At 44.4% G+C, this 25429-nt stretch overlaps 1 protein-coding gene and 1 long non-coding RNA gene across 2 annotated transcripts in view; one reads left to right on the top strand and one right to left on the bottom strand.

Annotated features, from left to right (window-relative positions):
* The first annotated feature begins 3 nt into the window (after window positions 1-3).
* LOC143823790 (uncharacterized) lies at window positions 4-1822 on the top strand. The gene is made up of 3 exons (XR_013226580.1): window positions 4-129; window positions 1158-1243; window positions 1617-1822. It is a non-coding gene; the product is annotated as an uncharacterized LOC143823790 (long non-coding RNA).
* Window positions 1823-5826: 4004 nt separating this feature from the next.
* MBTPS1 (membrane bound transcription factor peptidase, site 1) overlaps window positions 5827-25429 on the bottom strand; it is a 32054-nt gene continuing 12451 nt past the window's right edge. The window contains exons 11-23 of the mRNA XM_077310594.1: window positions 24752-24913; window positions 23805-23949; window positions 22261-22449; window positions 20677-20849; window positions 20334-20449; window positions 19036-19192; window positions 17619-17743; window positions 16504-16581; window positions 12316-12456; window positions 9987-10118; window positions 9304-9430; window positions 8379-8509; window positions 5827-6667 (exon numbers count right to left, since the gene is read on the bottom strand). Coding sequence (XP_077166709.1) covers window positions 6474-6667; window positions 8379-8509; window positions 9304-9430; window positions 9987-10118; window positions 12316-12456; window positions 16504-16581; window positions 17619-17743; window positions 19036-19192; window positions 20334-20449; window positions 20677-20849; window positions 22261-22449; window positions 23805-23949; window positions 24752-24913 — 1870 coding nt within the window. The 3' untranslated portion in view covers window positions 5827-6473. The remainder of the gene's footprint in view (window positions 6668-8378; window positions 8510-9303; window positions 9431-9986; window positions 10119-12315; window positions 12457-16503; window positions 16582-17618; window positions 17744-19035; window positions 19193-20333; window positions 20450-20676; window positions 20850-22260; window positions 22450-23804; window positions 23950-24751; window positions 24914-25429) is intronic.

Genomic DNA, 25429 nt, shown 5'->3' with positions numbered 1-25429 from the left:
ATCGGGCAACTGGAAGCAGGCCACAGGGACTGGCTTTCTCAGCCAAACTGCCTGGGAGGCCTCCCAAGAAGCTGGGGGGGGGGGGTCGGTCCCTTTAGGTGTTTTCTGAACTCAGCCTCACAACACTCAGTAGGTGACCTTTTTGTTGTCTCCCTTCTTCTGTTTTGATGGTTTGGTGCTCTTGTGTTGAAACCCATTCCCTGTTGCCCTGTCTGAAGAAGAGCTATTTTTTTTTGTACCCCACTTTTTACTACCTGGAGCAGGGGTAGTCAAACTGCGGCCCTCCAGATGTCCATGGACTACAATTCCCATGAGCCCCAGCCAGCAAATGCTATTAGGGGCTTCTGGGAATTGTAGTCCATGGATATCTGGAGGGCCGCAGTTTGACAACCCCTGACTGGAGTCTCAAAGCAGCTTAACAATCGCCTTCCCCTCCTTTCCCCCCAGTAGAAACCCTGTGAAGTAAGCAGGGCTGAGAGAGAACTGTGAGAGAACTGTGAGTGGAGAAGAAGTGGGGAATCAAGCCCAGCTCCCCAGATTAGAGTATATGCTGCTCTTAACCACTACACCCAGCTGGTGATTATATAGTGTGTGGCTTGACTGTATGCCTCGTGCTGTGTTTCTAAGCCTGCTCTGTAATTTTGCGACCCAGTTCAACTGCATTGTTCATTGTATTCTAATGTTCTTATTGTACCTTTTTAAAAAAAAGTGTGCTCCACCTTCTCAGCAAGAAAGGCAGGCTGGAAATGAAGTAAATACATCTTCATTAAGCACTATGGTGTGTGTAGAATTATAGCTATGGAAATGATGTCTTTCAACCCTGACAGGACTAGGAGAAATATATTGAAAATCAGCTCCTTGGGGTTCAAGGTTTGGAGAAGGCCCCAGGCTTTATCTCCAGTGAAAAGAATAACGTAGCAGGTAATGCCAGAGACACTGGAGAGTCACTGCCAGTCTGAGGAGAAAAGACTGAACTCGAGAGCCAGAGGTGTGACTCGATATAGTTAGAGTTGACAGCTTTGGGTTGGGAAATACCTGGAGATTTCAAGTGTGATGCTCAGGAGGGTGAGGAATTCAATGGGGTATCACGCCACAGAGACCACCTCCTGAAGCAACCATTTTCTGACTGACTACTGACTGGCAACCATTTTCTTCAGGTAAACTGATCTCTGTCACCTGGATATACGTTATAATTGTGGGAGATCTCCAGTGACCACCTGGAATTTGGCAACTCTGAATACAGGTCAGCTTCATGTATAAATTAACCTTGTCAATTACTCACAGGATTCCCAAAAATGAAACTGAACTAGTCATGTAAAAGCCAGGATTTTAAGCTGTTTGTCAGACCATTTTTTAAAAGCTAGTTTTTTTTAGAGAAAAAAGCAAGTTGTTTTATTTGAGCTGTGGTGTTATGGCAGTTAAAGTATTAGTTCAGCAGTGGAATAGGCTGCCTAAGGAGGTGGTGAGCTCCCCCTCACTGGCAGTCTTCACGCAAAGGTTGGATACACACTTTTCTTGGATGCTTTAGGATGCTTAGGGCTGATCCTGCGTTGAGCAGGGGGTTGGACTAGATGGCCTGTATGGCCCCTTCCAACTCTATGATTCTATGATTCTAGGTTGAGGCAAGACTCATGTTAAAGCCCATGTTCCATCTTGGAAGACTGGTAGGCAGCCTTGGCCTACTCATCCTCTCTCATCCGAGGAGAGCTATGAAGTTAAAAATGAAGGAGAAGACCATTTACGCTGCCCTGAACTCTATAACGGATGAGTGAGATTCTATTTTATTTTTAAGTAATAATGATAATAAACATCACTTAGCATGCATGCTTGAAATGTGCAGATCACACATGGCTGCTAACACGCTAAGTTGTTCTGTCCAGTTCCTGCACATTCATTACAAGTGCTGTATGCTTCCTGCTTAGCCACACTTGATGGGTTCGGTTCAACCAAGGCCAAGTAGAAGGGAATGGATCAAGGGCTGTGGTGAGGCCCTCTGCCTTCCTTCCCAGGGTGCAACTACGTTTACCTCCAGGTGACCAGCAGCCAGAAACCTTTCACCATTAGCTCTCCTCTTGTGGAAACTAAAGTTCCTGGATCACCGTATGGTGAGATTCCAGGTGGATTTCCCAGAAAGATCACACAGTGTCAACTTCGCAAAAGGTACGCTTGCTGAATTCCACACTGTCTTTTGGCCAAAAGAAAAACAGATAAGCAACCATGGCCTCAATAAAGGGGGGGGATATCTTGTCGCAGCAAACACTATGAATATATTAAGAATGTTTATTGCAGTATTTGAAGAAAATTTGGTTCTTATATGCCGCTTTTCTCTACCCGAAGGAGTCTCAAAGCGGCTTCCAATCGCCTTCCCTTTCCTCTCCCCACAACAGACACCCTGTGAGGGAGGTGAGGCTGAGAGAGCTCTGATATTACAGAAGAAGAAGAGTTGGTTCTTATATGCCGCTTTTGCCTACCCGAAGGAGTCTCAAAGCGGCTTCCAATCGCCTTCCCTTTCCTCTCCCCACAACAGACACCCTATGAGGGAGGTGAGGCTGAGAGAGCCCTGCTTTTATTGCTTGGAGAAGAATATACCATAACAGACGTTAAAGGCTGCAATGACTGAGGAACAACACATCACAAAGCAGTGAATACGGACATCATCCTGTTCCAATGGATACACTTCAGTATACAAATACCAAGTAGACAAAAATGTTTTGACCTCTTAATGAAGAGGAATATATTAACTGTCTCATACAGGGGACGCATCTGATAACAGTGGAGACACTTCAATCAAACGTATTCAGATTTCTAAGTCTTTGAACTATATTTGCATGTGAATCATCATTCCTCAATCACAGTAATCTTTCAACTGTCTTTAATTCTTGTTGTGCATTCTTCTGCCGACATTGCAGTAACCGCTGTTAATATATTCTCAGTTTTGCTGCAACAGCACCGTCCCTCCCCCCATGTACCCAAAAAAACCTCCAATATGAGCCTGAAGTCATTTCTATTATGCTTAGAAACGGGTAACTAAAACTTCACAACCCTTGTGGATCTTCCATAACCTAATTTCTTTGTTAAGTAATCCTGTAGAAGCAGTTTTTCTGGTAAGTTTCAAACAGTGCGAGTCTATACATAGTTACACACGGAGCCGATGGATTCCCAGTTTACACTGGAGTAACTCTGCATAGGATTGCATTGCCAGAGGTTTTTCTCATTTGACATGAAGCCCCTTTGGACGACCAATGAAGAAGCAAATGTGGGGACCTGGCTGATTATTTATTTATTATATTTATATACCGCCCTCCCCGGAGGCTCAGGGTGTTTTGACATCGAACACTGCTTGAGTCAAGCAAATCTCTAATATTATGTGGCTGCTGTCTAGCCCTCCTCCAAGGAGCCCAGGATGGGCTACTTAATTTCCCCTCCAACTTTACTCTCACATCAACTCTGGTTAGGTAGGTTATGCTAAGAAGAAGAACTAATACGTTTTCTGATGTCCACAGCTGTGCCACTATGCTGGAGCAAGGAGTCAGACATCCCCAGGAAGACCCCCCCCCCCCGAGAGTGTCTATTCAGCTCCCCAATCATGGCAGGATTCTTAGCTGGGAACCTCCCAAAATTCTGTTGCTGTCCCTTCCTAAAGCAGCCATTTTGTGACTGGTCCCACCTCTGATGGTTGACCTTTTGAAACATCTGCTACCTTTCTTCAAAGGTTCAGCAGGCTAAACAATTCAAGGCATGCCTGATAAAAGACCTATCTTTACCAGAGATCCTACAGAATAGTACTGAAGTTCTACAACTCTCCTGTGGCTTACTGCCAAGGCACGTGCCTCTGTCCATACGAATTCCCAGATCTACTCTTTCGCATCTTCTGCTAAAATGATCTCAGCCCTGTGAGTCTGATGAGTCAGTGGTCTGGAAGAGCACAAGGCAGCTTCATGTGTTCACAACAACATTCTCATTCTCCACTGAAGGATCTTGGAGAGCAGGCTTAAGGCAAGAACTTCCTCATCTTGGGGCACCAGAGATCCAGACTCTGCCTATATAAAAGGCAATGTCATTGTGTCATATTGTCTCAGGTGGGCAGCCATGGTGGTTTACAGTAGGAACAAGATTTTGGCTGTTGGGCTCATTTACTGGTCCTGATGATGTTACATACATCCAGAGCGGTTGGAAATTCCATACCAGATCGAGGTTATGCACATACGGGCATCTCACCGAACCACACAGCATAAGAGATAACAACACCGGTGTAGGAGAGAACAATACTCTCTGAATGTGTGATGTGTTTATTTAACAATGTATATTTTGACTACTGAGGAAGGCTGTAGAAGTTGAAACACATCTGGTTTCCTGTGGTTCATGTGACATACTCATCCACTAGCAATGCTTGTAAAGTGTACAGTCTGATATTCAGACCCCTGATGTGTCTTTATGTTACATGGGCACACTTTATATTATTTGTCATTTTGTTGTGGTTTGACCCTCTTGACAAAAATTGGGATTATTCTGGGTTGAGTTTGTTTCCCGTCCTTTGTTGCACGCTTCAAAAATGTGTCCCGTGCCTTTAAAGGTGAACTGATGGGGCAGCAGAAGTGAATTGCAACCAAGTGAGGCACTGGAGTTGGAACTGAGCAACTTGATCAGCAGGAATGAAGGGCTTATCCAGGGGTAGTCAAACTGTGGCCCTCCAGATGTCCATGGACTACAATTCCCACGAGCCCCTGCCAGCATTTGCTGGGGAATTGTAGTCCATGGACATCTGGAGGGCCACAGTTTGACTACTCCTGGGCTTATCACTTCACCCTGGGAGTTGCAGGTTGCATGGCTGCTGACTCTGGACTGTTGGGCAAAGGACTCAGGCCCTAGCCTCTTCCCTAGCATGCTTGTTTTTCAGAGACAAGGAATTTGAGGCTGATCCAGCACTGAGCAGGATGGCCTGTATGTACCATTCCAACTCTAGAATTCTAAGTTGGTTTTCAACTGGAAGGGTCTCAAACCTCTTGCCATCCCTTTTGCACATTTCTATGAAGCTCCTGGGTGAATTTTTTTCAACATCTGGAGTGAGACGTCATCCTAACGCAGATGATGTCATGATTTCTTTGCACCTGTATCAGGTGAAACATAATAAACTGAAGCTCGGCTCAGCTCATATGAGGTTCATGGTGCCCAAGGTCTGTAACTCAACAAGGTTGACTATCTGCTGTCTGGAATGCAGTTAAGTGACTTCTGGAAACCTCAGTGAGGGGCTTTCAAGGCAAGTGAGAAGCAGAGGTGGTTGGCCATTGCCTTCCTCTAGAGTCTTCCTCAACGGGAGATCTCCAAGACCGAGCTATACCATGTCACCTTCCTTCTCAAGATTATGCTTCCCCTTTAAAAAAAAAAAAAAAACAGAACCACTACTTGAAGGTGTATTTGAACCCACTAGACCAGAGGTCTCCAACCCCCAGTCCGCAGTGAGAGGGGGGGGAAGAGGCAGGCGCGGCTGCCGGCACGCCAGCGACGCAAACGCGCATGCGCGGAGCTGCCGCGCATGCGTGTTTGCGCCCCCTGCTGGCGAAAACACGCATGTGCAGCTGCTCTGCGCATGCGCGTTATCGCCACCTAGTGGCGAAAACGCGCATGCGCGGTAACTGCACGTGCACGTTTACGTGCAGCTGCTGTGGCCGGGCCGCCGGCTCTCTCCCACCCTCGGAGGCGGTCCCCGACTACAAGAAGGTTGGGGACTGCTGCACTAGAGAATATTTCTCCTACTAGAGAATGCTCTTTAGAGTGGCTTAGCTTTCTCTCTCAAGAGGGACAAAAGCACTGATTTCTTCCTGCCACTTCAATATAGATAACATATTTATTGAAAATTTTCTTCACCAACTGTGGTGAAATCATGCCGAAAAATTACAAAATGTCATGGTAAGTTGTTTTATAAAAATAAATGGAAGGATTACACCTTGCTGATTTGTTCCTGCTTTCCCTTGAGTTCAGTTTTTCCTCTCATCCTTTACAGGAGGATGGTGCAATTTCTGGTTCTCTTCATAATATAATATATATAGCTTTAGAAAACTGCTTCCCATTCAGAAAAAGGGTTCCGCCGTCAGAGAGCTGAGGGCCTTGAAGAGAATCTTCTCCTTGCCCCTCTTAAAATAAATATAGAAAACAGCCCCCAACGAAAAAGGTTTGGTCAGTTTAAAACAAAAGTAAAGAGAGAGAGAGAGAGATTCTCCCCCCTCCCCTTCTTGGGACACAGAAACGGAGAGCAGCTCTGTTTAAATAGTATTCCAGCCTTTGGTTGAGTTCAGCTACTGAAAGAAAAATAGATGATCCAATGAGTTCTCGGATTAACAGGAACCAAAGACAACAAAGACAATGTTGCACACATCAGTCAGCAAACTGCCAGGTATTTATCGATTATCCTTATCGGTAGTGATCCTGATTCACTAAAGCAGCCAATGAGAGGAGGTCATCTTTGGCAACTGCAGTCAAACGGAAGGCGTCTTTGGTGGGTGGCCCTGTTGAATAATTTGCGGCCGCTTGACTCTCGGCTTCCTTCTCTTTGGTCTGCTCTTAGCTTTGATCTGCACCACAAAGAACGCCAGAACCACCATGGCACCAAGGAATGCAAAGACAGGGATTGACCCTCCCACGTCCTGGTTGTAGCGTCCAGGCATTATCCCTGTACAAGAAAAAAAAAAGATTTATGGCCGGGCAATGAAATCTGGTAGACAGCTACTGATTTTGACTCGGAGCTAGTTCTAGATACCGCTTCAGTCTCATGTTCTAACATTAGCTTTCAAATTACGTTCTGGGGAGCCCTATGATTTCTCAATGAGATCATAGGGGACACAGTTTTCTGAAGGGCACCTTGTTCACTGTAGCCAGCTGTCCCTTAAAAGGTGCAACCAGAAGGGACTGCTGGCTGGGCACACTAGGGGGAACAGCATAGTCCAGCCTAGTCTGTCTGAGCCATATGCGCATTGTAGAACACATCCCAAATCCTCATCCAGACATGAGGATTCCCATGGCAGACTCACAGAGGTGTTTCAGCTGATGCCAAAGTGGAAAGAAGTTCCTATTTTCTAACATATAACAGATAGTAATAGCTGTTACTAGAATGTTCTGGCAATTCACTATAACAGGGCAATCCCAAGCAGGTCTACTCAGAATCTGCTCAATGATGTTTACTCCCAGGAAAGTGTTTTTAGGATGGCACTGGTCTACTCAGAGGAAGCCCTGCTTGCTCTGGCTTCTCCTTCTCAATGGCTACCAAGGACATGGCCTCCTGTGTTGTGTCCTCCCTTCCTCTTACCTGTTCCTCTGCTGCCTACTCTTGAGTCTGGGGCGCCCCACGAGAACTATTCCGTTCCCCTGGACTGCCAGAAAGAGAAGCTGTGTTTAATTTTGTCTCCTTTGCTTTTGGATTGCCCTCTTGTGTCCTTTTCAAGGTTTCTATGGTTAGGTTTGGGGGTGACTAGTGTTCTAGCTGCTGTTGCATTTCAAAAATAACTTCTAGATCGGTTTCATAGTTTTAGTTTTGTCCTCCTTTTCTGTTATTGCTTTATTACAAGAATTGCCACTAGGATGGGCCACAAGCACACAGAACAAAGGTATGGCTTGAAACAAAGTGTCACTCACAACTGGCCATAGTTACAAGAGAAGTCAAAAGGAAATACTTCAAGCAGTAACTAAGTTGTGGGACATACCCCCAAATAGATGTAGTAATGGCCACAAATGTAGGTGGCTTTAGGTGGGGATTAGATAGATTTATGACAAATAAGTCAGGTCTATCGCTGGAGGTAAAGGGAACCTCCATGTTCAGGAGTAGAAAAACCTCTGAAACCCAATATTAGGAGGCAACATCAGATAATGGCCTTGACCTCTATGCCCTGTTTGTTGGACCTTTAGGACACTGAGTGGATTAGATAGACCAATGGCCTGACCCAGCAGGGTTCTTCTTCTGTTCTTGTGGACAAAATGTTGAATTAAAATGGCAAATTAAATGCACTGATATTTAGATGACAAAAAGCCCATATTTTCTAGAATTGTACAATTCTGAATGTTGCTCTGTTCTGTACACAGCTGGATGTGTTTCTATATATTTAGGCCAATGTACTAGACTGCATGAGGCTGGGAGTTCAATCCCAGCAGCCGGCTCAAGGTTGACTCAGCCTTCCATTCTTCCGAGGTCGGTAAAATGAGTACCCAGCTTGCTGAGGGGTAAACGGTAATGACTGGGGAAGGCACTGGCAAACCACCCCATATTGAGTCTGCCATGAAAACGCTGGAGGGCGTCACCCCAAGGGTCAGACAGGACTCGGTGCTTGCACAGGGGAGACCTTTACCTTTACTAGACTGCAGAAAACAGTGATGCCTTGTTCAGTACTTACCCCCTGGAATATCCCACGCTCCGCTTTCTCCAGGAGACAATGGCCTTACTTGGGGTCGGCTCTGACGGAAGCTTGGTAAAGCCACTTTGTCTAGGTTGATAGATAATAATTTCTGATGTTTCCAAAGGTTGCTGCAAGAAAACAACATGAAATTAAAACATTAGGCAGACCTCCTCAAGAAAGGCTGCAGGAAAGGATTTTCAGTATGTCAAACTGAACAAGGAGGTCAGTGAACTGTCCTGCTCTTGGCAGCGTCTGGCCCCGAGCCAACAGTGGGCCTTGAACTGGTAGCGTGAGGCAATGCTGTGATGGACAGCCTGATCTCCAGGCTTCCCAGCAAAACCCTTGCCCTCAGGGGGAGTCAGGCAATCACTCAGCAGCATCAGCCAATGAGATGCTGTGGAACATTTTTTGCTGAGAGGGGGAGAGTTAGGTGGAGGTAAAGCTGGTCAACATCTCAGACGGGGCTTGGGGAGGCAAGAGACAAGCAGCAGAAATACGAGATGTTATGCAATTTACAACAAGTTTGGAATTTTAAGTTTCTCAGCTGTGGGGCTTGAAAATGCCCCCGTTTAATGTTTATCTCCATAATCATAATGAGAAATTTTACTTTTTGAAAAAGGACAGGTAGAATTTTCAGGAGCTGCAGGTATGAGGCAAGGAACCTCCACAAGGCAGAATTAAAATGCCTTGCAGGCTTTCATTTTCCTTTATCGACAGGAATGCAACTGAAGTGAAGCTCTGTAAGCTTTGGGGCCCGTACTTCATCCAGTGGAAACCCAAAATGAACAAAAAGAGACCCGACTGTTATTTGTTAGAGTCCATCATTAGCTAAGATGCCATCTGTAATTGCTTAGGAGTGATCAAACTCAAGACAGAAGTTTTGCTGAGCCCTTTTAAACATAAACACACACAAAATCACAACCTGGGAGCGGTTTCATTCAGAGGCTGTGGCTTGGCCCAAGACAAGTGAGGACACGCTGGAAGGGAGCGGGGCTTGGGGTCCCCTAGGTGAGCCTCAAGCACTTTCGAATAGCGATGGAGATGGTTTCCTGAAAATCCAGAGCCAGACAGGCAGAATTAAAGCACAGAAATACATTTCCCTGCTTCCCAACAGTTCCCTTTGCTAAGTGTGAGCAGCAGCAGTTCTTGCTCCCTACCCACAAAGCCACTCCACCTGCCACAGAGCTCTATGGGATGAGGAGAACCAGTTGACTGGGAGGGGGGACAAATGGCAAACGGGAACTGAAAAGGACAGAGCTGCTCTCTGATTTAGCCAAGAAGCCAGAGGTATGAAACAGTTCCCGCTCCAGGGAAATCTGCCGGTTTCAGCACAATAACTTCAACAAAAAGGGTCAACCTGGCTGTTGAGGGAGGGAGCGGCAGGGTAGACTGCGACAGCTGCCCAGAGCCCAGCCTTTGCCCATCTGCCTTTCCCAACCACTGCTCCAGAATGCCTCAGACCACCCAAAACAATCAAGCCGATAACAGGGACTGCACATTGATAAACCAGTAGTCTCCCCCCACCCTTTCCCATCAAGAGCTCCTGTCCTAAACAAAGGAGAAACTAAACAACCAGACTGACTGTACAATCAGAAACCAGATCACCTTCCATTCGCTCCGGAAGCGAATACCCTGCGCCCGTCGGGGGCCGCTGTCTGTTTTCTGAATGACTGAGGCTCGGGGGCATTACTCCGTAGGAAGTGTACTGAAGAAGAGAGTCCAGCAGCCAAAAGCAATCTGGGGTTCAAGGATTCCAAAAACAAAGCACAACATATGATATCGATTGGACGTTTTGCAAACCAGGTGAAGGCACAATCATATTCGGCATCAAGCCTCTCCAGAGCTGCCTCTTCTAATTCCTCCTGTTCTTCCTCTTCCTTCCAAAAGTCAGGACCCCCTTTGGAGTCCCAACCCTCAGTCAGAGAACAGAGGAACACCACTAGGGACAAAGAGACTCCCCCCCCCCCATACACACACATTTATATTTTCATTTATATGAGAGAGACTGAAGGTAGCTGACTCCAGAAAGTCCTGGGAGGGAGACTAAAATACCTTCCGTCCCTAATAATGCTAGCTTGGAATGAGGGAGATTTCCATCCAGTCCCTGTCTCAGCTGTACCCCACACTGAAGACTTTTCAGTCTTCCGCAGAGCCTGTAAAACGGAGCTCTTCCGCCAGGTCTATGGTTGAGGCCGGGATAGTGCAGGAAGATCAGTTGGGGTCCCCCTGATGTTAAACAACGAATGCCACCTCTGATTTTGTCTCTCCCTTCTCCCCCCTCTCATAGATGGATAAGGGGGGGGGGCTGAGGGTTCCACCATGTTTTTGCTGTTATGTTTTTTCTGATATTGTGATTGTCCATTTTAATGGGGTTTTAGTCGGCCTTTTGTAAACGGCCATGAGCCTCTCGGGAGTAGCGGTTAATAAATTATTAAACAATAATAATTCACTTCTTTGTCCCATAGAACTCAAAACAGCCCAACTGTTTTTCAAGCTAAAAAAAAAAGTGTTTCCATTGCTCGGTTCCAAACCACCAAGATCAGGGACTGCGCAAATTCTGAACCTCCTCCAATTGGAACCTCCCAACCTACAGGCAAACTCCTAGTCTTGGCTGCTTTCATTTCCCAGCAGCTCAGCACTCATGTTTCTGTAGCAAACAGGGCCTCTGGAAGCAGCGCTACTACACTATGTTTCATCCACTCAGATGCTACACGAACCCCACAGTCAGCACAAGCCAGTCAGTTCCAAACCTTGATCTCAGGTTCTAGCGCGCCAGCAAAAATCCCCCCCCCCCAACCGCAGAGTGCTACAGCCACAGGGAGAGTAATGTCCGAAAGGAGCCATGCTGTCAGCTTCATACAACTTCACTGCTTGGGCTCTTGGAGAGAAAGTGCCTGTCCCCAGGGCAGCATGCTTACACCTCTCTATAGAACGGTGTCAGCTCACGCTAAAGCCAGCCTAGCTTAAGTTTTACAAAACAATGCCCACGGTGAAGAGTGTACAGTTTATTAACACAGCGGGCAAAGGACAGCCTGGAAAAGATCGATCGCTGTTTGCAGCCTTCAAAACGGAGAACGGATTAATCCTGAGAAACATGCCCTTTAGGCATGCACCAAATTACTGTGCTTGAGAAGTAATAAGGAGGCAAGCTGTAGCAGGCCAGAGCTTTCAGGCCTCCTCACGTCTTGGGAATTCAAAGCATAAGACTCAGTCTAGCCTTCCAAGACAAAACAGCTTTTAAAAAAAATGGCGTGAGCTGTTTTTGGGATTTGTAAATCAGGTAAGGGAGGAATTCTAGCAACGGTTAACAACTCTGATGGCCCAGTATGGGGCTTCCAATTCACAACATAAAAGTCAAGTCTGATGTCGTGGTTGAAAGTTACAACGAGAGCCTCTGTTGGCTCTATGCATTAAACATGAAATATGCAGTGAAACTTGTGGAAAGTCTCTTTTCTGGTAAATCTTGTAAAAAAAGCAGGGACAGAGTTTCTGGTTTAAGTCTCTGTTTTGCGTTCTTCATCAGACAAGGTCTTATATGGTTAATTATTCATTCCAAAAAGAGAATCTTTTCCAGTTGATTGCAGCATAGGTATATGCCACGGCGAGACTCCTTAGGTCACGCATTAGTGGGGAAAATTCCTTTGTGGAATGAATAAATAACCATACAAGACCTTGTCTGATGAAGAACTCGAAACAGAGACTTACTCCGGAAATTCTGTCCCTGCTTTATTACAGGGTTTACCAGAATAAAAGAAGAGACTTTCCAGACATTAAATTTGCAGTTGAGTGTTCCAGCCAAAGAATCATGGTAACCCATGCCTTTCAAAAGGAGTTCATGCAAAAAATCTTCCCAGTGGGCTGTGACTTGGTACATGACAGATCCATCAATGCACCTGATGCTCATATGAAGAAGTCATGGGATTCTGTGACATACCTTTTTGCCTGTGACTATCATCCAAGCAGTTTGAGTCCCCATACAAAACTATCCTGCCTCCTCCTTCGGAAGGAACTTGGTAGAGGCCCAAAATGGGGACGTTTTCGATTATCGCTGACTCCTGCTTTAAAACTTCAAGACCTGGACAAAAAGATGAAAAGGAATTTTGTCAAAAACAACAGTGTTCCAATAATTCTATACAGCTAAGCTTTGAAGGACAACCAATGTGAAGATCCATAATTGCAATTACCTACAGCTCACTGAGTAGCCAACTTCAGAACCATATATGTACAAACCAGCTGTACAAAATTCCATGGCTTCTTAGACCATGTGATGACCCCATTCCCCTCCCCACCCAGGCTTCACATGAGAAGAGATGACCAGTGGTATTCTGCTCCCTCAGTTCCCATGAGGAAGTCTTAACTACTTAAAGACTATGGCAAGACTGTGCATAGCAGTCACAGATAAACATCAGCCCATTTTCATTACTGTGGTCTCTGTGCGTCTCACGTGGGATGCTATTGAGTTACTTGGCAGACTGAAGGTGGATGGGAGGTCTTTTCCACCTCTGCATCTACTCTGTAGTTTATAAGTAGGACACAGTGTCCTATAAATGCCAGGCATTAATGGACCACATGGAGGCATTATATATATCTTTCGACAGGGATTTCAGTCAGGAAAGCAACTGAAGACGGCAGAGTTCTGGAGGAATGAGCTTGAAGTTGCAGCCCACCACAGACTTCTGCTGACAACACTTTTTAATCAGAGGAATTATCGAATGAGATATAGACTGAATGGATACTCCACCTCTTCCCTACACCTTTTTTTAAAGTGTCACAGTCAATACAGAAAAGGATGGGGTCTGTTTCAAACTCAAGATCTTTGTAAATAAAAATCTTCTAAGTTCCAATGAGCAAGGGCTCTTTGTCGTCTGCAAATTCTGAAAATGAATACAATATTCTGTTTGCTTGAAAATGTTAGATCTTCATTTGGTGATCTCCCACGACAGATCTCCCACAGCATCACCGACAATGTATCTTATGGTGCTCCTGACTCTGAATACAACCTCACTGATATGGCTCAGAAATGATGCAGACAGGGATCTCACTTTGAGTTGGTGAGTTCTAGCTCTTTTTTTAAGTTATCTTTTCCCAATGGATCTGCATTTGTGACCGAACACTCTAGTAGGAGTTAGTACCACATGCATATTGGGGGGGATCAATTCCAACAAATCACTGTACACTCATGGCCCCAGTTTTGCCTTGTTCAGAACAACACAAGGATCTATAGGCCACAACCTCTCCATGGACTACAGCTCCAGTTACACAAACCTTTGGCTTGCCTCTCCTTACAATCACTGTTCCTTTCATCTCAACACTGAGCCAAAAAATCCAATCCCCAAACCACAACAGCCAAAGAATGATTATCCTTATCAATTTCTTACTCCCAAGCTCACAGAATTGTCCCCATTTCTGCAGCATCCAGGGACAGGAGTTCTGCAGATTAGAATCAGCGTGTATTATCTGTTCGCGTTTCAATTTACCAGCGCTGTTTTGTTAATCTGGTCCTTGAGATCATTTCAGCTTTTCTTTGTCTTCAATAGGGGTGGGTGTTTTTCCTATGTGCTTGGTCAGGGGGAGGGCTGCCATCAAGTAGCAGCTGACTTATAGCAACTTTGTAGGGTTTTCAAGGCAAGAGATGAACAGAGGTGGTTTGCCATTGCCTGACTCATGGTCTCCATCTGAATACCAACCAGGGCTGACCCTGCTTAGCTTCTGAGATCTGAAAACACAGGGCTGGCCTGGGATACCCAGGTCGGGTCATGCTTTGTCTTGGTTTTGGTTTTTAAAGAAGAGATTAAGGACTTCTCCAACATGAAATCTGCTGCTCTACGTAAAACCATTCATCTGGGTTTCTGAAGTGCCTTGTTTGGTTCCCTGCCTGGAACTGACAGAACCAAGACTGAACATGGTGACCTCTCCAAGGTGGGGGTTCTTGAGGCAACAGCCACAATTGCTTGCTGCTAGGACCTCCTCACACAGTGCAGTTTGATAATCTGACACAACGGGCTTTACGGACAGACTTGGTGGCACACCAGGCATTTAGTAACATCATGACCTTGTAAGACTAAGGAAGCAGTTGACAGATATATGGCTTTGAGCCCACAATCTTCAGTTCTTTAAAAAGGCTGTGTTTTTTGAGCCATTACAGCTCTAGTACATTATTTTATTTAAATCAATATAGCACCTGAAATTAAATTACTTTATTTGAAGATTAACGAAGGAGATATTCTAAGTAAACTCTGACATGACTGCTCTTTGTGGCAGCAAAGACGGTATTGTGGAAACTGGGGCTTTACCCCTCCTTCTGCACATGGCACTCAGAGGTGGTAAACACTGGTACAGGAAGGGGAGGAGGTTCTAACACTCATGCTCTGTACATGCGCCATGCCTGTCTGTATGTGCAGAGACTGGGGCCATGGAGACATGGTGAAAATGACTAACATGAGCATACAAAAATGAACGACATGAACAGACACAGGAAATGGGGTGCTTATTTTTGTAATATGATGAGGTAGGGGTGTTGTCTTAACATTCTTTTAATATCAAATAAAGTTGGGGTGACTGGACCATTACCCTGATTCTCCAAGAACAGTAAGATTAATACAGAAGGCTTTTCATTTAATCTCAATGAAATGAACACACATACTTCAAGGTGCACACAGTGAAAAATGGAAAGTGATCGCCAAATAGTTTTATGAACAGAAGTGCAAAGGTTTAATAAAAGTTTTTTTTTAAGCCATAACTTAAATATATATTTTTAAGCCAAAAAACCCTAGTTTTGTAAATCTAAATAAGTTTCAAAGGGATCAGGGGAGCAGAATATAATACAACTAAATTGCCTGCATTTTTCCTTTTGTTTCATCACAAGATAAGGGCAAACACAATGAGCAGAGAGCAAAAAGAAAGGAAGATAAATGTTTCACCGAGTACTTTCTTATTATGGCTGCAACTCACAGGGTCCCCCCCCCCATGCCTGTACCAATGGTTCAGCATAAAAGAAAGAAAATTGGTTGGCTCGTTGCAGATGCTATTAAAACACAACCTCGCGTCACCTTCTCTTATTAAAAGAATTTGAACAAAGGCCCCCACCCGCAACTGAATGTGGAAAGCAGCTTGCCAATTGCTTTTTCAGCTCCTTTACGTGTCTACAGCAGCTTCTGATGCAACTGATAAACCACCTCATTAACCAAAAATATTCACTCTTTTGAAAAGGAGGGACACTAAACAAGGTGTGCTCTTTTCTAAACAAAGACCATCTCCTGGCATTTTACCTGCATGTCTACATAATGCTCCTGCCCCAACCCATGCAGGCTAGACCATCAAATTCTAGTTTTCTTTGCTAGATTTTATCCTATCTATTCCCCAAGAATTTCACGGCGGCATTTGTCATCCCTCTCTCCATTGCATCTTTCTGACAACCCTGTGAGGTACGTTAGGCAAAGCATATGCGACTGGCCAAAGGTCACCCAGAAAGCTTTCATGGCACAGTGGGGATCTGAATCCAGATCTCTCTTGTAAATCTAACATGGTAACTGCCCTGATTCTCATTACTAGGGATGCAACAGCCAACAAAAGAAGCATCCGTCTCTGTGATCCTCAGTAAGGGTGGCAACAGTTAAACCTACAACCTGACAACATGTGTTTCTTCACTTCCCCATAACTTACTGCCTCTGATGTGGGAAAATAAGTAACTTACGAATACTGCAAAAATAAGCAGAGTTACAACCTTCTGGGTTCATTGGTCTTAGAAGGTTCTAACTCTGCTTTATTAGATATATATATATTGTAAGAAATCACAGGAGAAAGTCAACACAGGGATGCTGTAAGTCTGTTGACCCATACACACAAGTAATCGAGAATAGTGTGCTGTTATATTCAAGTGGGGTGCCACGTTGGTCTGAAGCAGCAGAACAGAGTTTGAGTCCAGTGGCACCTTTAAGATCAACAAAGTTCTATTCAGGATGTAAGCAAAGGTTTTTCTACAGATATAAAAGGTATGATGAAAAAACAAAGTGAAAACTTGCACTCTCCAGTTCCAGAAAGGTCCCTGGAAGTTATACCAACAAACTTAATAGTTACTCATTACCTACACAGAGGGAATGTAAAATGAAAGGCAGCTCTGTACCTTGATCCTTAAAAGTCTGTGCAATTACCATGCCATCTTCTGGAAACTTTGCAATACTGCAACCCGAAGCATAGTTCACTATATATATAAAAAGAAAGATCAAATGCAATTATATAATATGCTCATTTTTATTATATTTCCCCTAGAAGCCTAGTTCATTCAAGATGGCTGCAGGCCCTGAGCCTTGCTGCCCTTTTGAAATGGCCAGATGCCGATATTGAGGCAGCTATTTAGAATCATAGAATCATAGAGTTGGAAGGGGCCATACAGGCCATCTAGTCCAACCCCCTGCTCAACGCAGGATCAGCCCTAAGCATCCTAAAGCATCCAAGAAAAGTGTGTATCCAACCTTTGCTTGAAGACTGCCAGTGAGGGAGAGCTCACCACCTCCTCAGGCAGCCTATTCCACTGCTGAACGACTCTGACTGTGAAAATTTTTTTCCTGATATCTAGCCTATATCATTGTACTTTAAGAGTCATACGAGCATCCTTTTGCTAGCCGTAGCCGTTCCAGTCATTGCAATGGTGGAAGATTTTGTAAATGAGGGTTTTCTGTCTTCGACACGTGTCTTGAGAAGTTCAGGGGCAATCTTGGCTTCTAGACTGAACAACGCCCCCCACCGCCCAACTGGGCTACCCAAATCACATTCCCCCGTTCCCTGCATACAATCTCTCCAGTCCCGGGCCCCTTTCTCCTTAGTCTCCACTTTCCCCAACATCATGCTTTTATTTATAGATTGATTTATATCCCACTTGTCTCTCCAAAGTGGCTTACATCATTCTTCCCCCCCATTTTATCCTCATAGCCACCTTGTAAGGTAGGCTTGGACAAGAGAAACTGACTGCCTCCAGGACAGACAGCAAATTTCCATAGCAGGGTCAGGACTCAGATCTGGGTCTCCTCGATCCTAGGGCAACATTGCTCAGATTCCTGCTCCTCAGCCCACGGCCTACTCTGTTCATAGCCCCCTTCAGTATCCATTTTCTTTAACCTTCTGAGAACTCTTTCCAATGAAGCCATAGACTATTAATTCTAGTATCTGTTTATAGCATGGGCACCTGTTTCGGGAGACCCGATCTTACTTGCCAGGTATCAGTGAGTCTTGTTTACTTACTTTCATGGTTTGCCAAGGTAAAATCCCCTTCGTACAATCCATCGCTAAAAGCCATGCCCCATACAGAGAGAAGATCGTTCAGAGCTGGGATATTGGCTCCTCCCGTATCAGGCATCCACCACTGCCTGCAGAAACAGTATCACAACTAAGATCATAAGAAACTGGAAATTTGGCCCTTTCATACAGGGCAAGCAACAATGTCCAATATCCACAAGCAGAGCAGCAAATGTCAAAGATCACATTGTTCAGGTCGAAGATCTCTCTTCAGCACCAGACTCCAGAGTTGCAAATAGGCTTACACACTGGTATATATACCTACTGTAACCAATCATCGAGATAAGTATCAAACTACTTTGGGCAAACTTAAAAATCCCATATATGGTTTGTTAAAGATTAAAGATGTTTCCCCTTCTTCCCTTCTGTACTGACTTTATATAAGAAGAGAAAACCTTACTAGATAGCACCACCAAGCACTCAATGGAGGGGATTTGGTGAAGGAGGGCTGACCAACCACAGGAGACTTAAGTCAGAGAGACACAGGCCAGGAACTGTGGCTTGGCATGCAAAAGGACAGGCTTTTAATCTCTGCTTTGAAGATAAGTTACAGCTGGTATAAAGGCATTTTCATATGGTTTTCTCACATTCCTAATTACAAGTGTGCAAAAACACAAAAGCCACTGGTATTTTTCGAGTTCGGGTAAATTAAACCCCCAAAATATTGGTATTTCTCGATATTCCCAAATCCCCATACTGGTATGGTATTTGGATTCTGTAAATATTCAAGATTCCCAATTTTTTTCAGTTCTATTATATCCTATGGGAACATTATAGTGAATGGTCCTCATGGGGTATAAATTGATCCAAGGGAATCTGGCTTCTGTGGGGGCTGTTTTTTGAAGTAGAGTAATATTTTTGGCATTTTTTTTGCTCAGCCATTTCAGAAAGTTGAATATATGCCCCAATTTATATCCAGCTGAAAAAAATATCCAAAAAATGCCAATAAGGAATTTTTAAATTATTTTTCCCATTTGGTACGCACACTCTTATTCTTGAGCTAGAAAAACTGACCTTAAAGTTGTAGTTTTTTTAAAGATTAAAGATTAAATAAAGATTTATTTATAATGATTGCTCCATTTCTTTCCTGCTTATTAATTGCCACTTTTTCTTTTTCTTTTTTTGAGAGGACAAATAATAGTCAATTGGTCTTTGACAGTGTCATGTTTGATTGTTTAGTTTTTTTTAACTTTATGGAAGGTTACAAATATTTGCAGTGGCTGTTCTGAACAGAACTTCAGAGAAAAAATATTAGGATTAAGTGTCCTCAGTGTCTATTAACTTTCCTCCTTACTTCTGAACCCCCAAAAGACCAAAAAGTAAATCTCCAATAGTTTGCAGCTGTTCCAAAAGACCCCATTACCTTGTGTTCTCGTCATAAAACTTGACCTTTCTCATCACTGACGTGTTGTACCAGTCACTGAAGACTATCAAGGACAGGCCATTATCTATGTCCCTCCTCAGTTTAGTGATTTCTTCCGGAAAATACTCTTCCTCGCTGTCTACCATCAATAAGGTCCCTGAGGCAAGAATAGAAAACAGTGCAAAAATGAGAACATTAATCTGCCATTCTCCTTCCACAGATTATCTGAGGGGACAGCAGGTTTAAAATAGGACTGCATTAATAAAGAAGAAAAGTTACTGTAGAATCTTCTTAAATGGTCTCTTTTAGCATTTATATTTATTGCAAATGATAGGCTCCCAAGTGATACTTTAGATCAGGGGTAGTCAACCTGTGGTCCTCCAGATGTCCATGGACTACAATCCCCATGAGCCCCTGCCAGCAGGCAGGGGCTCATGGGAATTGTAGTCCATGGACATCTGGAGGACCACAGGTTGACTACCCCTGCTTTAGATGGCCCTAGGGGGTGGGGAGTGGATCCCGCAGGTCTCTTCCACTAGCTGAGGCCCTTCCGTTTGGCGGAACTGGCCTTTTCCACTCAAGTTCTCGCATCTGAGGAAAATTTTCCTCCTGAGGAAAAGTCCTCCACTAGTAGAACAGATCTGTGGAATTACTAATTCCAGAGGCTTCAATCTGCTGAGTGGCTTTCTTTAAATTTTTTTCTCTTTTGAAGGGAAGACTTTCATGCCAGGCCACAAGCTGATGAGCAGCTCCCACCATCAGAAGACATTTACCAAGCAGTACAAGTTTTAAAAATCCCTTGGGCATGCAGAAGTAATGGTGTGGATTGGAAGATCAAAACCTCTTGCTTGATTCTGGCATTGCCCACAGGCTTATTATCACAAGCATATCTGGTCACTGATCATTCAAGGAAAGTGATTGGCACAGACCTTCTGGGCATAATTTTCATTTAGTGTCTTCTCTGGAATAACATTCCACATCTCTTTGGAGAACAGGGAAATGAAGAACTGAGCAAAATCTCTCAAGTTTCAAAATCAATATATACAATTCATATTAGCTTGAGATAGCAAGAATGATCCAGTCCTGTTAAAGACAAACTTTCCTGACCAAGTCCACACAGTCTCATGACATGATAAATTGGGCTGGTATCCAAGATACCATTAGGCTATGTGATTTCTTCTCACTGCATTAAGAACTTAATGCCATGTTACATTAGGAAATGCTTCTGCAATCATCCAAGAAGTTGTCCTGGAAGCTAAGCTACAGGAAAAACCAAGTGAGCATGCTCCAGGACTTACCATACTGACTGGCGTCAAAGCACGTAAATGGGGAGCCCAGAACTTCAACAAAATAGCCCATGCTTCTCAGATGTTGATACATATCCCTGAAGTTTGTATGAATGTGATCACCGTTCCTAAGAAGTTGAAAAAACAACATGCAAATATAACCTGATTTGCCACATGGTTCCATTCTACTTTATTTTTTAAATGGGAATGAGCTGCAATGCCTCTCTTTCATTAAGACTTTTTTCCACAGAACAGAAAAAAAATTACAGCAGTAATAACAGGAGGAACAGAATCTGACTTTTTGGTTACTGCCCTTCATTAATGGCTATTATTGCATAAAAAATAAACTACCCACCAATCCAAGGGATCGTTCTTCATCCTCAAATTATCCCGTGGGAAGTATCCAGGTGGATAGCGGAGATTGTGATACTGATCCCACAGGACACGCTTGCTCCGAGGGGGAGTCGGGATCACTTTCACTTTTATGGGGAGTTTCACTGTTGAAGTCTGGTCAGCACCACCCTTCATCTGGAAGAAATGGAAAAACAAGACAAAAGCCCAAGCACAATGAAATTCTCCCTGTAAACACAGCCAAATTTACAGCACGCTCTCCTGAGAATGCGTTGGATCCTGCTGGCTCCTTCACTCAATCTCACCCAGTTTATCCACCTCATTCCTGGTGGCTTCTGTCCACACAGGCCTCTTGAGCCTCAGCACAGTCTTCTGGGGTGGTCACCTGGTTGGTTCCTAACCCTTCATTTTAGTCCAAGTGACTGGATGCAACTGCTACATCCCACCGACCGTCTTCACAATCCAGGTGCCCCACAGTGCATTGAGTCAGATATGAGAAACTAAGCCTTAAATCTGAAATTAGCTATGAAGCTCCCTAGATGGAACTTGGCCTTGGAACTTTTCCACACAGCCTAACCTATCATGCAGGGCTGTTCTGAAACCAAGGAGTTCCGTCTCAGCGCCTGGGGGAAAGGAAGGCAGGCCATGTTTTTCCTGACATGACTCTTACTATTTCTAATTAAGGTTTTTAATATATTTTTTTAAATTACATAAGGCATCTTATTTATTTATTGTGATCCATAAAGGCTGCCTCAAAAACCTGTAATGGTTGTAGAGGGCAGAATGCATGTTGTTTAAAACAAGGAATGAATGAACGAATGAACCAATCAACGAAGGAAGGAAGAACAGACGAATGAACGAACCCAAATGGTTGTTTGAATTACAACCTACAGTCCAAAGAACTGTGCATGAATATCCCAAAGAGGCTTTTGTGATTGAGCTCACATAATAAACTTCTACCTACTGGATGCTGTTGAGCAAACCGGACTTCATTTATTTAAAAGCGTTATATACCAGCTGTCCCCCAAAGGTAAGTTATGGCAACCACAATGGACCGCCACCATATCAGTGTAAACAACAAGGATGGACTTCAGGGCAAAAGGTTAAAACTAGAGCCGGAGAGAGAGAAAGCTGAGCTTCACCCACTTTACTATTTACTATTTCCTTCTCCCATTCTGAGAAATGAAGTTCTCAGAACACCTTAGGTTAATGATTTCCCACCCTTGGCCATTGCCCAGAGTCTAAAATAACCTAACTGTACTGCAAGAATCTCACAGGCTACAGAAAAGGGAAATGAGGCTACAGAAAAGGGAAAACAAACAACAACAATCCAAGCACCCAAATACAGAAATCAGCTTTTCAGGCTTGGAAACATAACAACTGGCCTACATTGCATCTTTCATTGCATTCCTCAATTCCAATAGTAAAGCAAGGCCCATTACAGGAAGACGTTTTCTTGTGCTCCTCTCCCCAAACAAAGCAGTTAGTCACCCACAAGAACAGCAATTGTACATCCATGGAAAGCAGTTACAGATCTGCTAAGCAGAAAGTCCTCAAAGCACCAGCAGGAAAAGGGAGTCTGGCTTACGTCATTTTCTGCCGGGGAAGAGACTGTGATCATGACGTGTCCTTGGGCAATGCCCTCCCAGGAGGCTGCTTTCTTGGCTGCGGAGATGGAGATTGCTAGGTATCCTGACCAAGGCCATAAAACAGGAGAATAGGAGAAGGCCACTTCGATGTAATCTCCATTCTGCGGTAGATAAGGCTGCCAGTCAGGCTGACCCAAGGAAAGAAAAGCACAATTTGGTTAATTTCTGCACAAAGCTGATCTATGTTAAATTGGGTGGTGAAGCAAAAACTTGAGCTGCCAGGTCGCTCTGTTATACATACAGGCTTGGTGCAGACATAACACTGACTCCTTGCAAGCTGTGATTTGCAAACAGTGAGCCAGACAAGGGATTACACACTAACTCCATCTGTCTGTCTCCTCCTTAACTGTAGCTTTAGCACAGGGCTCCCCAACCCCTTATGGGCCTCCAGGCACCTTTGGAAATCTGACACGGGATGGTGGGCTCAGCCACAAAATAGCTGCCACCAGAGGCAGAGCCCACCACAGAAAGTCAGACTCCAAGTGTAGCTCTTCAGCATTTCAGACACAGAAGCTCTTGTTTACCAAGATTTTTTTTTAATGAACATATTGGTTACACATACACCAGTCCATGCATTGGGCTAACCAAGAAACATACATCGGTCAGTATTTCAGATCTCCAGGAGCCAATCAGAAACTTTGTTGGCCCCTGCCATTTTGGCAGACCCCAGAAAAGGGGTCAGTGTTATTTTAGTATTAACACCAGTAGAGGAGCTAACCAGAATTTTTCACCTTAAACATGGTTTGATATCAATTGAAAAGTAGTTAGCTTTGATTAAGAGTAATGCAGAGGTTGCTCATCATCACACTAATGATAGCTATTAACTTCATTTATAGCTTGTCTTTCTCACTGAGACGCCAAGGTGGGTTACAAAATATGCAAAGCAACTAAATTAGATAGAAAAGAATTAGGGCCTATATGCAAACGGAGGTGACAATTTACACTGGAAGGGAACATATGGTATAGTGATTAAGAGCCGCAACCTCTAATTTGGAGAAGCTTCTTACTGCGGGAGGGGGGGAGAGGGAATCAGGGCCGCGCATACGTGCCGCACATGCGTGATTTCGGCGAAAGTGCCGCACATGCGCGATTTCGGCCGTGCAGCGCGCATGTGCACATGCGCGGCCGCTGCGCAGGCGGGGCAGTTGCCCTGCCGGTCCCCAGCCGAAAAAAGGTTGGGGACCACTGTTCTAAGGAGTTCCAGTTTGAAAAACATACACATGCGCAGCTCCTCCGTGACTCACACTGGCAGTGGCTGTACCAAAGTCTCACATGGAAGTCTACTTTTTAAGACTGGAGAGGCCGTTGACAATATTGATTTTCTATGTTTATAGCAGCAATGTAAACAACAGCACTGTATTGACCTCTGTTTCCAACAGTCCTCTGAAGGGAACTGTCAAGATAGTCTCAGTGGAGGCATACAGGTTTCCAAATGGTAGCTGCCCTTCAAGTTTAGCAAAGCCATAACAACCTCAGGTCCTACCTTGTCTACAATTCTTCCAGTCACTCCCATTCCATTGAGGATGGTAACGTTCACAATAGTTGGCATGCCTCCGTAATAGATCGGCTGGGAACAATAGGGCCACATGTAGGGACATTCTGTCAAGTCGACATAACTTGGACTTAGACTGAACAGGCAAAGAAAACAAATAAACACATTTAAAAGAGCAGGAATTGCATACAATGGCCACAACAGATATCTTCATGCTCCCCAGGGAATCTCAGGTTGGAATAATCAAGATTAAACTTGAAAACCACACAGTGAACATTCAGAGATGTTCATAGTAAGTTAATATGGTCGGAAATAAGATCAGAGGTAGGGAAAAAAGGGTCAGCCTTTTCCAAACTGGAACAGCCAACTGGCATCCCCTTCTGCCCCCACTCACTCCAGACACTTTTATCTGGTCTTCTGCTGGCTCTGGCGAATTTTACTTAAAAGGCAGCTAAAAGTTATTCGGTATTCACATATATGTCAAGTTTTGTTTATTCATTAAATGCATCCCCAGCCTGCTGGAAGTAATGCTCAAACAAGCTGGAATCCTCGCTCTGCTATGGAAACTCTCCAGGTGACCTTTGACAAGTCACACTCTCAGCCTAAACCACCCGCATTGCTGTGTGGGTAAAAATGGAGGAAGGAGAATGACATCTCCACCCGTAGAGGAATAAAAATAAGCAAAGCAAATCTTCCTTTGTAACACTGAAGTTATGGTGGTTTTTCATACTCCCTTGCAAAAACAGGCTAGGTTGCCTACTTGCTTTCTCCTTCCTGGTGCCAGCAAAAAGTGTTAAAAAAAAAAAAAAACTCCAGCATAAAAGAGTTCAGAGTTGGAAGAGGGAAAACCCAGAAGCTAATAAATTTCTGTAGAAGTCGGGGTGAAAGAAATCTTTCAGAGAAAGTCAAACTGTATTGACAGATTACCAAGTGCTCACCTGGCCTGAGGCTTATAGCTGTTGAGAATCTGGTAGGCCCTGAGGAGATCCAGTTTGCCATGGCCTTGCTCAAACATGTTGACCCCAGGAAGCCGGCGTGCTGATGCGATCAGAGCCTGTTTCATACTCGCTGGATTCACCATTTCACGCTTCTGAACCGTGCTAAAAGTGAGAAACACTTGAACAGTTATACTGCCCAGCAGGTGCTGTATTGAGGCAGCCCTGCCAAAATGACAACCTTTATCACAGGAAATCTAAGCAGGATAGTTGTTTGTTGACTGAGGTGAATACGGCACGTGTTTGTGCAGGCCAGATACCAGAAACACTGGCACTTAAGCAAATGCTGAAACATTCTGATTGCCTCAAGAGCAGTATGGCCATTTTATTTCTTTTGACATCCACCAGGGGTCAGGGTAGTCAAACTGCGGCCCTCCAGATGTCCATGGACTACAATTCCCAGGAGCCCCTGCCAGCAAATGCTGGCAGGGGCTCCTGGGAATTGTAGTCCATGGACATCTGGAGGGCTGCAGTTTGACTACCCCTGGGTCAGATTGTCTTCTTAACAATCTAATCCTGTGCATGCTTACTCAGACATACATCCCACCAACTCTGATGGTACTTGTGGAGTCCCACAAGGAGCGGTCCTCTCTCCTATCCTATTTAACATCTTCATGCGCC

This window comes from Paroedura picta, chromosome 14 (assembly GCF_049243985.1).
Source record: "Paroedura picta isolate Pp20150507F chromosome 14, Ppicta_v3.0, whole genome shotgun sequence".
Taxonomy (NCBI): Eukaryota; Metazoa; Chordata; class Lepidosauria; order Squamata; family Gekkonidae; genus Paroedura; species Paroedura picta.
Note: the sequence above shows the minus strand (reverse complement) of the source record. Positions and strands in the feature narration are given on the sequence as shown.